Source organism: Pieris brassicae, chromosome 12, assembly GCF_905147105.1.
Source record: "Pieris brassicae chromosome 12, ilPieBrab1.1, whole genome shotgun sequence".
NCBI lineage: Eukaryota > Metazoa > Arthropoda > Insecta > Lepidoptera > Pieridae > Pieris > Pieris brassicae.
This window is the reverse complement of record NC_059676.1, coordinates 2,055,427-2,069,450: the sequence shown is the minus strand read 5'-3', so window position 1 is coordinate 2,069,450 and position 14,024 is coordinate 2,055,427. Positions and strand designations below refer to the sequence as shown.

At 30.5% G+C, this 14,024-nt stretch overlaps 4 protein-coding genes across 8 annotated transcripts in view; 2 read left to right on the top strand and 2 right to left on the bottom strand.

Annotated features, from left to right (window-relative positions):
- The window catches only part of LOC123717073 (pyruvate dehydrogenase (acetyl-transferring) kinase, mitochondrial), a 33,506-nt gene extending 26,288 nt beyond the window's left edge, over positions 1–7,218 (bottom strand). Inside the window, exon 1 of the mRNA XM_045672859.1 lies at positions 6,897–7,218. Coding sequence (XP_045528815.1) covers positions 6,897–7,005 — 109 coding nt within the window. The 5' untranslated portion in view covers positions 7,006–7,218. The remainder of the gene's footprint in view (positions 1–6,896) is intronic.
- A 1,352-nt stretch (positions 7,219–8,570) lies between these two features.
- LOC123717512 (putative gamma-glutamylcyclotransferase CG2811) lies at positions 8,571–10,451 on the top strand. Of its 5 annotated transcripts, none has more exons than XM_045673536.1 (5): positions 8,571–8,751; positions 8,926–9,121; positions 9,669–9,774; positions 9,851–9,954; positions 10,203–10,451. In XM_045673536.1, the coding sequence occupies exons 1-5, from the start codon at positions 8,686–8,688 to the stop codon at positions 10,220–10,222; spliced, it is 492 nt and encodes a 163-aa protein (XP_045529492.1). In that variant the 5' UTR covers positions 8,571–8,685; the 3' UTR covers positions 10,223–10,451. The 5 variants fall into 5 exon arrangements, 4 of the variants coding, with proteins under 4 accessions (XP_045529492.1, XP_045529491.1, XP_045529490.1 ...); XR_006754831.1 differs by having other exon boundaries at positions 8,572–8,751; positions 9,851–10,098; positions 10,203–10,294; XM_045673535.1 differs by having other exon boundaries at positions 8,572–8,751; positions 9,851–9,982.
- A 206-nt stretch (positions 10,452–10,657) lies between these two features.
- On the bottom strand, positions 10,658–12,190 carry LOC123717155 (G patch domain-containing protein 4). Its single transcript, XM_045673006.1, has 4 exons — positions 11,992–12,190; positions 11,769–11,920; positions 11,430–11,701; positions 10,658–11,170 (listed from the first exon to the last, which is right to left on the bottom strand). Exons 1-4 carry the CDS (start codon positions 12,035–12,037, stop codon positions 10,954–10,956), a joined length of 687 nt encoding a protein of 228 aa, XP_045528962.1. The 5' UTR covers positions 12,038–12,190; the 3' UTR covers positions 10,658–10,953.
- A 129-nt stretch (positions 12,191–12,319) lies between these two features.
- LOC123717179 (probable NADH dehydrogenase [ubiquinone] 1 alpha subcomplex subunit 12) lies at positions 12,320–13,558 on the top strand. Its single transcript, XM_045673049.1, has 4 exons — positions 12,320–12,510; positions 12,586–12,727; positions 13,018–13,074; positions 13,296–13,558. The coding sequence occupies exons 1-4, from the start codon at positions 12,407–12,409 to the stop codon at positions 13,431–13,433; spliced, it is 441 nt and encodes a 146-aa protein (XP_045529005.1). The 5' UTR covers positions 12,320–12,406; the 3' UTR covers positions 13,434–13,558.
- The last annotated feature ends 466 nt before the right edge of the window (positions 13,559–14,024 follow it).

The following is a 14,024-nucleotide window of genomic DNA, read 5'->3' as shown; positions in this document are numbered from 1 at the left end:
GTTGTTATTAAGTACCTACTACGATGAATTGAGCCGGGACCTTTGATTTTGGTCAATAACCGGTATGTTGTTCTAAACGATGTAAACGGTTTTGAATGTATCTGTAAAATTATCGTAAATAATTAGACCCACATTCCAAAGAAATTTGTATGGGGATAACAGCTCACTCACACTAGCTTAGGCTTAGTCACTAGACCATTTTCGTATAAATACATTTGTATATTATAGATTATACAAATACAGTCAAATAGTTTGTATAATTCATTTAATCTAAATTTTACATCGCAACCGTCTCACGTCACATAACCAACGGAAGTCAATGCCGTCACAAAATGTTTGTTTAACTTCTGAGAAATGTAAGACAGATCCATAATATTATATATACCTCGCATGTACTCAACGCTTTTCCAGCGAGTAGCAAAACATCTTTTAACCAGAAATCCATTTAATACATTCATTTGACACGTCAAAAGTCACACGAATGAATTCTCGAAAAAATAGATTTTGAAGATTCTAAAAATATTATTCTCTAATTATTGTACGTATATACCTAAAAATCCCAAAACCATTTTGCGCTTTATAGCGCGTTTCAAGCGATAGTCGGCAGCTTGTTAAAAATGGAATATTGAAGAGTTCGTGCAAGTCCATTACAAGCTAAATTGGTTAATATGACTTTGACCTACACAGTATGCTCACGGCATGGCCCCATGCCAATCGCTAGCGTGTTGGCAACTCTAGTAAACTTTAGGGATCATGAGGTAAATGTTTATAATTGTGTTACGGCGTAGTAGTCACAATTTTTTAACACTTTAAATTTCTAGGAGCTTCGTAACACCTTTTGTTAAACCCTTGCTATAAAATAAATGAATGGCGCTACAACCTTTTTAGGTTTGGGCCCCAGGTTTCTGTGTCTGTCTGTTGATCATTTGTCAATCTAATAGGCAAGTTGGTGATCACTCCCATGTGCCTGACTCGCATGGATATCGCCTCCTAACGATTTGTTCCAAAATAGCCAGTTCATAGGCTTCGCAGCATCGACTGCGTACTGTATTTAAGAAAGACCTTTTGCGACTTCTTCAACAATAAATAATATTTCAGTCAATTTACACAAAAACATAATAAATACATAGTTGTAGTTAGGAATATTTTTATCGCATACATACAAACAGATATGGTAAACGAATTAAATTTATAAAGAGCTATACCACATGTTTTATGATTGCATATGCAACATGCGTACCTTATCGGCTTTACATAATATAATAATAATTTATATCATAGCGCAATAACATTGTCGATTAGAGTACACACGTCATAAATGTTGTACATAACACTGATAAATTAACTTACCTAATTATCTATATTCTTAAAAATACGAAAGAAATGCTTTGCACAGAATATTTAAATTATATTCACAATTATAGATGACCGTTAAAATGCGTAATATCAAACTGTCAAATTCAAGATTTTTCGATGAGAAACCCAACGAAATATTGAAGAAAAATAGAAAACAATATTATAACAGCAGGAAATTAAACTTCTATCTACAGTAACTATTCCAGGTCCAGGTGTTACAGTAAGATTCAGAGTCAGCGAACAGTAACACCCGTCAAAATCAATTACATTTTTTAATTACTTTACTTTACTATTATCACATACCCCTATCATAAGACATTTTTTTATGTTCCAATATCTTATTTATTAGTTATTTACACTTCGTTACACTACAATATAAAAAAATAACATAATAAAATCAAAAGGATGGCAACTGGCGGCCTTATCGCTTACGAGCGATCTCTTCCAGGCAACCACTGTGAGTAAAGAAAAAATAAAAATGTATTAAATTATAGGAGATAGGCAAGTACTGCAAAAATATGATAGAAACATGGAAAATCTCAGCCCGAAAAAGGCAAAGGATTGTCGATTTAAAATATGTTGCTGGAGGTGGATGTACTCATCTCTATATTAAAACCCGTAAGAGACGCAGACCATGAAAATGAGTTACCGACCCAGAGAGAGATTGCTTAAGATGTCACGTGGAACATGGTATAATGGTTGCAGCTCCTTACAAAGATAGTGTAAAACAAAAATCTTGACGATTAAAGAATGAAGACTTTATTCTTGTCCGTTCTACGCCCTTGATTTGAGAACTGGCAGTAAATGTATAATTAGAAACATTTAGCATCTAATATATATTTCTTTATTAACGTTCATAAGTGTACATTGTGTTACCTAATTAATTAAATGATTTTGAAGTTTGAACCTAAATATACCTTGATTTCATGACAGTTTATACTGTCATCGTAACACAAATAAACGAGGAGTTTCCTCGCGTCTGGCCTTGATTCGTCCTTAATCAATGTCAGTAGGTACGTCGACAATGCAATAACTCTTAGTCGAGAATGTTCAGAAGGGAAGTATTAAATTCTCACATATTCTTATCTATGGTTTACCTTAGCCCTGTGACGTCTATAAACGTGGCCTTTTTTGTAAAAAACAAACGAAAATGAAGTACTTCACGGAGTTTTGACCATTCTCATAGGCTGTACAGAATGAAAAATGAATTGTTATTAACAGTGACCTAATAAAAACATGGCTATAAAAGCGCTATAAAGTAAAATAACTTGTAAATAATCATTAATTCATAAAAAATCGATAGTTTAAAATATTTATTTCTACCGAACGTGCGTCGAAACGATCACAAATTAATCGAATCAACAATGACGTATCATGCCAATAAATAATGTTTCTTCTATTAGTTCGAATTTTATCGGAGACTGTTTTTGATCGAGAAGAAACAAACTTGTGTAATTTAAGAACGATAATTAACACGTAAAATTCTTGACGTTTGTTTACGAGTTTACTGGCATGGTAGGTCCTACGGACTGGTTATATAGATATTCAATTCGATTTGAATATCTGTGGTTATAGGTCAGAATATGATAAATGCAATTTCATTACTATACAGGACAAGCAAAATTAAAGGCACTGTAAAAATATGAAACACCATATTAATATATATGCATATTAACAGAATTAAAATATATTTGTATAAAAATAAAATATATGATCCTGGTCATTAATCTGATATGATTTTTAAAATCTTGTCAAATAGCCCATTTTAGTTTGCAATGTTGAGATACTGACTTTGTAACAGTAAAAATACTATACAATATTTCGTTAACTATGTTTACATAATACATATAAGTTTTATGAAGCTTTTAAGACAGATTATCATACTTCACAAATTGTCTTTTAATAGAAAACAGACGTCATTGTAGCGAAACCTTTTGCCAAGATTCAGCGCTATTTTCTTTATCATTGCATTCTTTGCATTGGGATTTTATTGAGCTAACAACCTTTTACAAGTAACGTTTTTATATTAGGAAGCATTACATTAGACTAAATGACCGACATTTAGAGCGACCTATAACAAAAAATAATATTGGCGGTATGTTTTGTATGAAAAGCTTATTTACATAAAACTGTAGCAATAAGAAAATATAACAATTCATTCGTATTTATTATGACCCCGTGAACTTTGTATCACCTATATATATATATTTGCGCCAACACTTAATGGATCTCATACTACAGCTATGAAACACAATTTTCGGAAAAATCTGTAAAAATATGACAACCAAGTGACCATCTTTTATTTCTAAAAAGACATCAAATATTTCCCTAGGACAATTTTTAGTAATTTTCTCTCCTAATTACTCATGTTTCTCAACGTTTCTCAACTTTCGCTGAACAAATATTTCAAGATCGGTCCAGCAATTCCCGAGTTTTAACGAAACAAACGACGAACTAACAAATAGATAACCATAAAAAATCAATCATTATACACTAAGATAAGTAAGGTTTAATAAATTATTTTAACGATAAGAGTTATCTTCACGAGCTAATACGTACTCAAGGGCAGTGAATTGTAAATTTAAGTAAATGTTGATAGCAATAGGAAAAACAATGTTATCACTTAGAGAAAAATCTATATCTTCAATTATAAACGTGTTTATTTTCGTTATTAATTTCAGGCAAATTAAACAAAACATTTCTTTGTTTGTGTCACTGATATTTCCTTCTAAACCTTTTACTTTTCTGTGTAGATTTAGAACCTCCACAAAGCCTAATTATATCTACATAATTATTATTAATAATAATTTTATATTTCAGAATAAGAAAAACAATTTTCGATACCGTAAGCCACTGGCCGTGGAGCCACTGGCCGTGGAGCCACTGGCCGTGGAGCCACTGGCCGTGGAGCCACCTACGGTATCGAAAATTACGTGTACAGAGACGAAAACTTTCATCAGCATTCCGCGTTAGCAGGCACTAACGCCATTCGAATAGAATACGTGTAGTAAACTACACAAACTGTAAGTTGTATTGTTACTTGAGCTTCCTTAAATGTTGAACTAAATCATGGTAATTGGACGATTGTGAAATGTTTGCTATGATGAGCTCAGTAAAAGAGATTGTACGTGACAACTTGCACGAAATGAGCTTTTACTCTGTAAGCACAGTAATGGTGTGTTCTTAATTCTTATTTGGTCCAGTTAGACTAAACTTGTTTTGGCCAGTATTAACTCTATAATTACCCTCATTATGTCAAAGAGAACTTTGTTATTAAATTTATAGATATTATGATAAAAACAATCAATATTTACTAACTAAAGATATTTATGTATAAATATCCCTTTCAACATTTTTTAATGAAAATTTCATAGAGCATATTTGACACCGCTAAGATAATTAATTATAATTAACGTAATTGTACATTTTTAATTTCCCCTACGAAGCGAAAATTTTATGAAATAAATAAATCCACCACAGCCGCTTTACGTCCTATGAACTCAGAGTAGACCCTTAATGTTATAGTCGCATGTGTTTATAAAATATTTAGTATTCTTAGATTCGAAACTAAACCACTATGCGGTTGCGTATTTTATAACAATAATATCAAGTGCAATGTCATTATAAAACGGAAGCAATATTGTGCGAAGGTTGAGGTTAGAGCATCACGAGATCATATTTATTGATTTTCTTAAACCGGTTTTATGCTTTAGCTTATAATTACAACGTGTTCGCTGCTATAAACAACACACATAACTTAAACATTTTGTAATGAAGTTGGTTAAAAATAATGTAATAGAAGATAACGGACTGTTGTTGTGATTATAAAAGAAATTTATAATTTTTGCCATGATACCCTACTTATACAAGAAGTTCAGTAATAATGAGATTCAGAAACGAGACTTCACAAAGTCTAACTCCCGAATGTCAAACATAATGAAGATCTAGATGTGTGTTTACGTAAAATTACTTCTTTATGAATCTTAAGAAATCTCTATATAAAATCGATAAAAATGTATCTGATCATTGTTCAATAATAAATATCAAGAGTATGTACTTACACATTTAACATTATAAATGTAGTGAATAGAAACAATGAAACATAGTGTTATAATGCATTAACAAACAGTGTTATTGTCGCGTCATTTAACGGTGACCTACTTTGTCTGTGATAAAACATAAGGGAACAATGAATAAATTTTAAATTTGCAATGTAAAGTTGGTTTCAATTTCATTATAAGGTAATAAGGTGGTTAGGTCAATACGACACATTTGATGAATAGTAGTCATACATACCTACATATATTATTATTATTTATCATCAGAATAATTTTACACATTTTCTCTATACTAAGTATGACATATTGTGGACAACACTGTGGTTTTTGTTTATATTTGTATATATCTACAGAATTAGTTAAATATCACACAAGGATTCCTACTACCATGTTTGTTGCATTTCTACTTGAAAGACTCAAATTAACCTATTTATTACTTTGCCAAAGATCTTATTATGTCAGCCATGGAAACAAGAAGAACCTTTGGGTGAATACAAACAATTATACAAAAACAGTCAATTTGTTGTTTAAGGTAAATATTTTGAATATACTCTAAAATCACACATTACAATCACAAAAAAAGGTATGCTTTTGTTTTGTTTGTTAAATAATCTCAAAGCTGTAAATTTAAATTTCAACATTTTGTATTTATATTTTACTATAATGTTATGTTAAACTGACATTGCAAATTATTGTGAACACAGATTGATCCATCAACAGTTGGTCCCGAGTGATAACACTATATTAGATTTACTATAAACAATTGAACTATTGAGTATTTTGTCAAAACTGCAATAAGACTAATTTAATATGTTGTCAATAAGGGAGTATGAATATATGACAATGAAATAGTTAAAGCTTTAAAATAAAATCCTATTTAAAAGCATTGAAATCCTGCATTTTGTTTTTTATGTTACTAATAGGTTAGTAATAAATAAGCTTATTATATAATAATAAATAAGCTTAACATATTATATACAAAGTCTGTGGTTTCTCTGTATGTACATTAGTAATCAAAGTAAATAAGTATTAAGAGTTAGTTTAATTAAAATTACATTTACATAGAAAACTTGGCAGTATTTTTAAATCAGAATGAATTACAATAAAAGTTGAATATAAATATGTATATAATATACTTATTGGTGGTATATTTAAGCATGTAAAACACATTACTTTTATAACATTGCAACTAGAATTATGATAACATCATTTTCTATTTCTGTTTAATATGTTAAAGTAATAAATACTTGAAGGCTAATTAACATATTTACAAAAACATATTTCATTATGAATAATAAACATAAGAAATTAAAAGGATTACAAAATTTGATTAACAATATCTAAACGAGTTAAATAAAGCCACTAAATAAATAAATAATCATAAATCAAGTATACTTTCGATTGACAGCACCTTCGAATAATAGCACATTAACCTCATCCAAAGGTTGCTATGTATCAAAATTAATGAAATATAAAACTTACCGAAATCTATAAACTGTTTTATAGATAATGGAGATGGGTTAAATTGCGAATAAAAGTCCAGCATTTTTGTAACATTGCTAAATATCGTGCCTGCCAACCTCATTTTCATTTATATTTTTTAACACAACACGGACCACGAAAAATATAAATAACAGACGCGATACTGACAAGTACCACTAAAGTTGTTTGATACACATAATTCTCTATTACACTGATTAAGCGTTATTATTATTGATTATTGTTTCAGAGGCGCGTTAACTAGTATCAATCACCAATGCCAAAATTCAACTGAATATTTAGTATTTTTTATTATTATTTTTACAAAACACTCAGACGTTGACAGTTGTCAGTGTATCACTATGTCATCTATCAATAATGAGGTAGATGAAGTATGTCTTCCGTCAAGTGTTCGCATCATCCGAGTGAGATAACCATATATATTATAATATATACATACTTCGATCATTAGAACATCTCAAGAACATTAAATATAAATTATGTGCTGTATAGTCTATTTGCTGCGGAACGCCATATATATACATTACGATACGACGACGGTATATATATGAATTAGATCTCATGTTGCTTTTTTGTAATTGAATACATACGAGACACTTAAAACACTAAATTAGTTATTATGCGTGATAGGTAAAAAAAACATATAAGTACTTAGTTGTTTATCATATCTAAGCTATAATTATAGAAATTAATGTTTATTATATAATTTTGTCAAAATAAAAGTAAATTTTGTGTATAGTAGACGGTACGGGTGTATAAATTTATCAAACCCACAAAACCTACAGCCCTATTATTCCCCATGGATAATTACTATATTTTATTTACTAGGTGTTTCTCGACATTCAAAACTTTTTTTACTACTCAGATTATAAATATATATAAATCTACAAGGCACTGTGAACTGTCTATTTTTATCCAATCTTGTTTTTTAAATATTATGGCAATAGTTTTAACTTAACGCCAGTTTCAAGTGAACGGTTGGGAAACTACACGCGAGAAAAAGTAAACAAATACATCACAAGGAAACATAAGGTATCCAATCTGTCTTTTTATCAGTAAAACCAAATGGTTATATACTCTTTGGTTTGTCGTTGGTATAGGTTGATAACTTTTAGGCATCTTTTATAAGTGTCGCAGTCAACTAGCTTAATTAGCCGTTGAATTAATAGCCTAGCCGTTTAACTAACGGCCTGAAAGATGGTCAGCCAGTCAGCCACACAGCTAGGCAAATGACTGTTAATTTAATTTTAATTCCACTCTCAAATTAGAAAAGAAACTCTTCAAACTGACAACATGGTGTCGGCCAACCACAACTTTGGTGTTTTCCAACGATTCATGAAAAACAATAAGTACAATAGAAGAGTGTAGTGACGACGTGAAGTAATCTAATTTTAAATCAAATGATTCATCATTTTTGTTTCTGCTAAATAATGACTCTATCGTACGAATGGCCTAAGCAATAGCCAGCCAGTTTATTAAATGTTATAACAAACGCTACGGCTGAATATCTTTCAGGCTGCTAGTTAAGCGGCGCTGTTTAGTTAAAAGCCTAGGCTGTTAATTAAACGGCTGATTAAGCTAGTTGACTACGACATATATACTCTGTTCTTTAAGGATTGTGGAAGTTGTCTTGTCTATTGTCATTTGAAGTTCATACATAGTCTTTAAATCTTAATGATAAAAATGATGAAATTAAAACCAAAACTGCTATTTTCCCCCTGAATTGTTTATTTTATTTTTTTGGGAAAATATTATTAGATTGTTTTTTTACATGATTATTTTCCTCAATTTAATTTTTTTTAGACACCTGTTAGTTAAAGAGGACTTAATACGAAAGGTATGAAGTTAATGGCTAACTGTTAATTGATTTTATAATTTCTTAGTAGTGTCAATACTTTTAATTCCTAATAATTTTAAAGTCATACAAAGTAACAAAAGTAAAAGTAAAGTAATCACATTAAATATATTTATTTTTAAATAAAGCATTCCAATAGGAGTAACATAATTTCAGATGTCACACCAGGTTTTTGTTTATGGAACTCTCAAACGCAATGAACCAAATCACCATTGGCTAACAAATCCAGACCATGGATGTGGAAAATTCGTAAGTGAAGGCTATACAAAGAATAAATACCCCCTGATTATTGCAACAAAGTATAACATACCATTTTTACTGTACAGCCCTGGCGATGGACATCATGTCAAAGGTATTTTTTGATGTGCTTTCTTTGTAATCTTTTAAGTTTCTTATAGTAAAGGGTTCTAAGAAATAACTTATTATTATTTTACATTTAATTTTCTTTTATTTTTATTTAAATGTCTTTAAAGCTTCATAGAGTGTATTAGACTCAGCTTTAATGCAGAGTACTTTTATTTATTTATCAACAACTTTGCTTATTGCCAAATTTATGAGAAGTTACATAACTTTCAATTATTAATTCACACACACCTACCTACCTACAAATGGCAAATTCAATTTTCATTAATGAGTGCTTAAGGCCTCAAGGCCAGTTCAACTGGCAAAATTGGTGCAATTGTTGGAAGTACACATACACATTATTCGTCTCTAATTTCTTCTCTCTACCCCTTATGGGCTATGAATAATTAATGGTCAGTCTCACATGGTAGGCATAGTGATATTTCACTGCGGAGTCGAACACTAAAGTGAAAAGAGACTAAAGAAGGTGTACCACAATAATTCCTTTATCAAACCCATATTATGCCCAGAGAAACTATTTTAACTTATTGTTCCAGGTGAAATTTTTACAATTGATGATATGATGCTAAGTAAACTTGATATATTAGAAGATCACCCAAAGTGGTATATCAGAGAAATTGATGACATTATTGTCAAGACACCGTATGTATTGTAGTCACGTCTTCATTTGATATAGACAGTGGCCCTCAGAGTTTTATAAGTTATATATTTATTTCAGAGGGACAGACAAAGAAGAAATAATGAAGTGTTGGGTATATTTCCTGAAAAACTTCAGACCAGATCTTTTAAGAAAACAGCTTTATGAGAACTATTCCTCTATTGGTGCGCATGGATTAAAATATTTGGAAAGGTCAAAGCGTGATCCAAATCATGATTACTATTCTGAAATTAAACATAAGCCTTCATAAAGGTGAAAATTTAGGCATCAGTCTAATTAAAAATACCTGCCCCTTGAAGCTATAAAATGTATAGAATGCTTCTAGAATTTTGTTTGTGTTATTATTTTAAAATTACTCTTTTCTAAACGAAATCTGTGGCATAATAAATTTTTTATTTTTATTTTTTTACAGTGATAATGAGGCCACATTAGAGGATTTGGATGAATTGTTAAAGAAATAGTCTTCTTATGCCTAATAAGATGCACATGGCTTTACAATAGGACAGATATATATATAAATAACTAAAGTGTATATTGTGCAATTTATGGTTGATGTTTCTTTAATTTTTGATATGAAAATTATAATATAAATTAGAGTATTTAAAGATTGTACCTGTTCCATTCCTATTCTATGAGTAATTTTAATAAATTTTAAAACGTTCCCAAGGCCTTTTTTACTTTTAAAGTGTGATAGAACCAATTTTTTTATTTCATTTTACCATGCAATAAAAATACTACACACTAAATACTGTTAAATAAAAAGAAACATAAGGAAAGTTATTTACACTTTGTCTTTTTACTTTTCTTGGGCTTTACATCAACATTTAAATATTCCATTTCATTAACATCAGTTTTTTTCCGCTTCTCTAATGTTATAATATTATTACCATCATTATTTCTAACAGGTGTTTCTTGTACATTATCATTATCATCAGGTTTATCTATTTTTAGCTTACACTTTTTTATTTTCTTTTTCTTTACTTCTAATGGGGTACATTCTTCATTTGTCTCAGTGTCCTGTGTGTTAATAGAATGATTTTTCTTTTTTCCACATTCGATAGCTCTACTTTCTATATTATCTGCAGTATTCTCTAGGTTTTTCTCTGTACTGTTTGTCCATTTATGTTTTATGTGTTTAAAATTTTCTGTGCATCCACTATGTATTACCTCTGTATCACTTGAACAGTGTTTTTTTTCTTTTTCTGTCTTTTGTCTTTGTCTTCACTATTATTTAATAGGATTTTATCTTTATCTATATTATGAGATTTATGTTTTTTTGTTTTAGAATATCCATTGTATTTTGTCTGTTGCAGCAACATTTGTTCTTGCATCTCAATTCTTGCTAATTTTCCCAAAGCTTTTACTCCATGGCGGGCTCCCCTGAGAGAAGCAAATTTAAAGGTAAAGAGGCTGCTAAGTTTTGACTTTCAAGAATATGGTAAAAATTAGAATTAGAATAAACCTAAAAATCTTTGCTGCAGAACCTGTCTCCCAAAACAAAACACTCAAAACCCTAGGTAAGGTTCTTGCCTACTAAACTATTATGAAAAATAATCAGGATGGCCAATACATGATTATAATTATACAAATTTAACTTTTTGTATTTTCAACAGAACACAATTACTTAAATGTTACATACTTATGTGCTGTCCTTCCTCCACAAGCTGCAAATAGCTCTTCATCTGTCAGCTTGACAACATCCCCATGGTTAACCTTTATATCCTCTGATTTTTCTAAATCCTCAGTTTTTACTCCTCCATTAGTCAGAATGGATGTTCTTACAAAGAAGTTAGTGTATTCTTCCTTTGATTTCGTTTTATTTTTCTTTTTATAAGACCATGTTGAATTGGTTATTTCAAAATCGTTGTCTTTGCTTTTAATTTTTTTTGTTTTTCCATTTTTTTCTGTGACCTGCACATTTTACTAAGTCAAGCAAACAGTTTATACAATTATTTATTATATAAAACATCAAACTCACCTCAACATTACTGGCTGCAGTGTTGTACAGTTTAGTCCACCAATGTTCTGTAAATTCTGCTGCAGCGTCATGTCCTATACCTGTAACACTTCGCTTTAACTTCGGTTTCAACGCTTGGGATATGCCATTTTCGTGTTTACCAAGTCCTTTGCCTGAAAGCGATGAAAAATTAAAATGTTGATCGACTGCTTTATAAACTTTGTAAGCTGTCCCTAGTCCCTACCGTCTGTCCAGCCATACTTTTCAAGCTGTTTACGTGCGAAATCCATATTTTTCAACCATAACTCACTCAGATTACGAAATGCAATAGTTATTAGTTATAGAAAAATATGTAATATAAGTGAGGAGTATTAAGTACCTAAAACAAGGGATCTGAGATATAACCTAAAAGTAGTCAGTCAAACAGTCTACAATGCATTTAAAACCACATTATATATAGCGCATTATTGCTCTCGAGTGAATCTGTGGTCACATCAGACTTACGTTAAATACTTATGACAAATATTTCAAATAGCTGTCATTCATAATCAGCTGTCAATAAGTCTCTAATTTATATATCTGTGGCATCAATACTAAATAGAACCAGGCAACCAGATGATGATTTTCCTACTTTAATAAAAATAAACAAGAGTAGAAAAATGTCTAACATCGCAAAATTCCTGGCCCTTGATAAAGTGGCGACCTTTTTCAACATTATTAAACAAAATGGTGGAATACGTGGATCCCTGTTTAAGCTATATAGGTGAAGTTGTTATTATGTAATTTACAGGTTACCTAAAATTCCAGTTTAAATAGTTTTAGTTAATGTATTTCGCAGGCAAGATGAGCTTAAGGATGGTACACTTGTAGGTGAAGATAAATTTGGTAATAAATACTTTGAAAATCCTCGGTATTTTTACGGAAGAAATCGCTGGGTAGAGTATTCCGACAAATTTCACATGAACTATGATGGAAGTCAGGTTTGTATAAAAATTAAATTAATATTATAATTTGACTTTTAATTCAACCAGCTTTATTATTATTTAAGAAGCCACATACTTCTCGATTCATATTCAACTAAAATAATAATCATATATCAGGCTTAAATATCACTTTTTTATGATGTTTTGGTGGTATATTATATTGTAGTAAGCCTCTTTAAAAGTGAATATGCATTAACTTTATAGCAATGAATTCAAGATTATGATAAATTTATGCACAGGCTTAATATGTTACTTGATGTAGTTAGTAGTTTCACAATATGTTTCAGGTTCCTGCTGAGTGGTATGGTTGGCTTCATTACAAGACAGATCTTCCACCTCATTTGGTAAGTCCCTATCTTCCTACAAAACTATACAGACCGGAAGCAATAAGAATTGGAGTTCTACTGGGTTATCACATAATATATACATATATGAGTGTTTTAATTAAAAGTGTTATACCAATATATTACAAATTTTCAATAAATTAATCCTAGACTTGTCTGTCTTGTCAAAACTACCTATACTAACTATCAAAACTAAACTTATGTTTTGTTGATATTTACAGGACCCAAACAGACCCAAATACAAGTGGATGAAAGATTGGAATGAGAATTTATCTGGTACCACTGGACAATACACACCCTACAGCACAACTAGACCAAAAATTGAAGCGTGGGAACCAAAGTCTAAGTCAACTGTCTAATATCAAACTTAATGAAATCAGCAACCTCTTGTTATTCTACAACATTCAATTTAATACTTTTGTTTAGCTATCTGAAAACTTTAGTTTAAGTAGTAAATGAAATAAAGATGTAAATGTAAATACAATCTTTTTTAGTTATTTTTACCAACCGTATCAAAGTGTAGTAAAAGTATATGAAGTCACAAATAGAAAGGCGCAGGTTACAGATACAGAAAACTAAAACCAGACATCGTATTGTAGCCATCTGTGTTGATGAAAAGGTACCAGTTCCTGTAAGTTTTAATGTGATAAAATCCTGGAATATAATTAGGTTGATATTTTTTTAAATAATTCTACTGACATGTTTAGAGATCTGTGACCCCCAAGTCTTTTTTTGCCTATAAAAACAATGTTTGTTTCGCTTAGATTGAACATAGGATCTCCAACATAACCAATCAGAACAAATTAAGTTGAATATTATCACTTGGTAACAAGTCACAGAGATTTCGGCAAACGCCTAGATAATAAGTCGAAATGATTTAATTCATATTGGGGCCTGTTATTTTATTATTTCACTGAGAAAACCAGTTTGGGTCTACGGGTCCTGGCAAG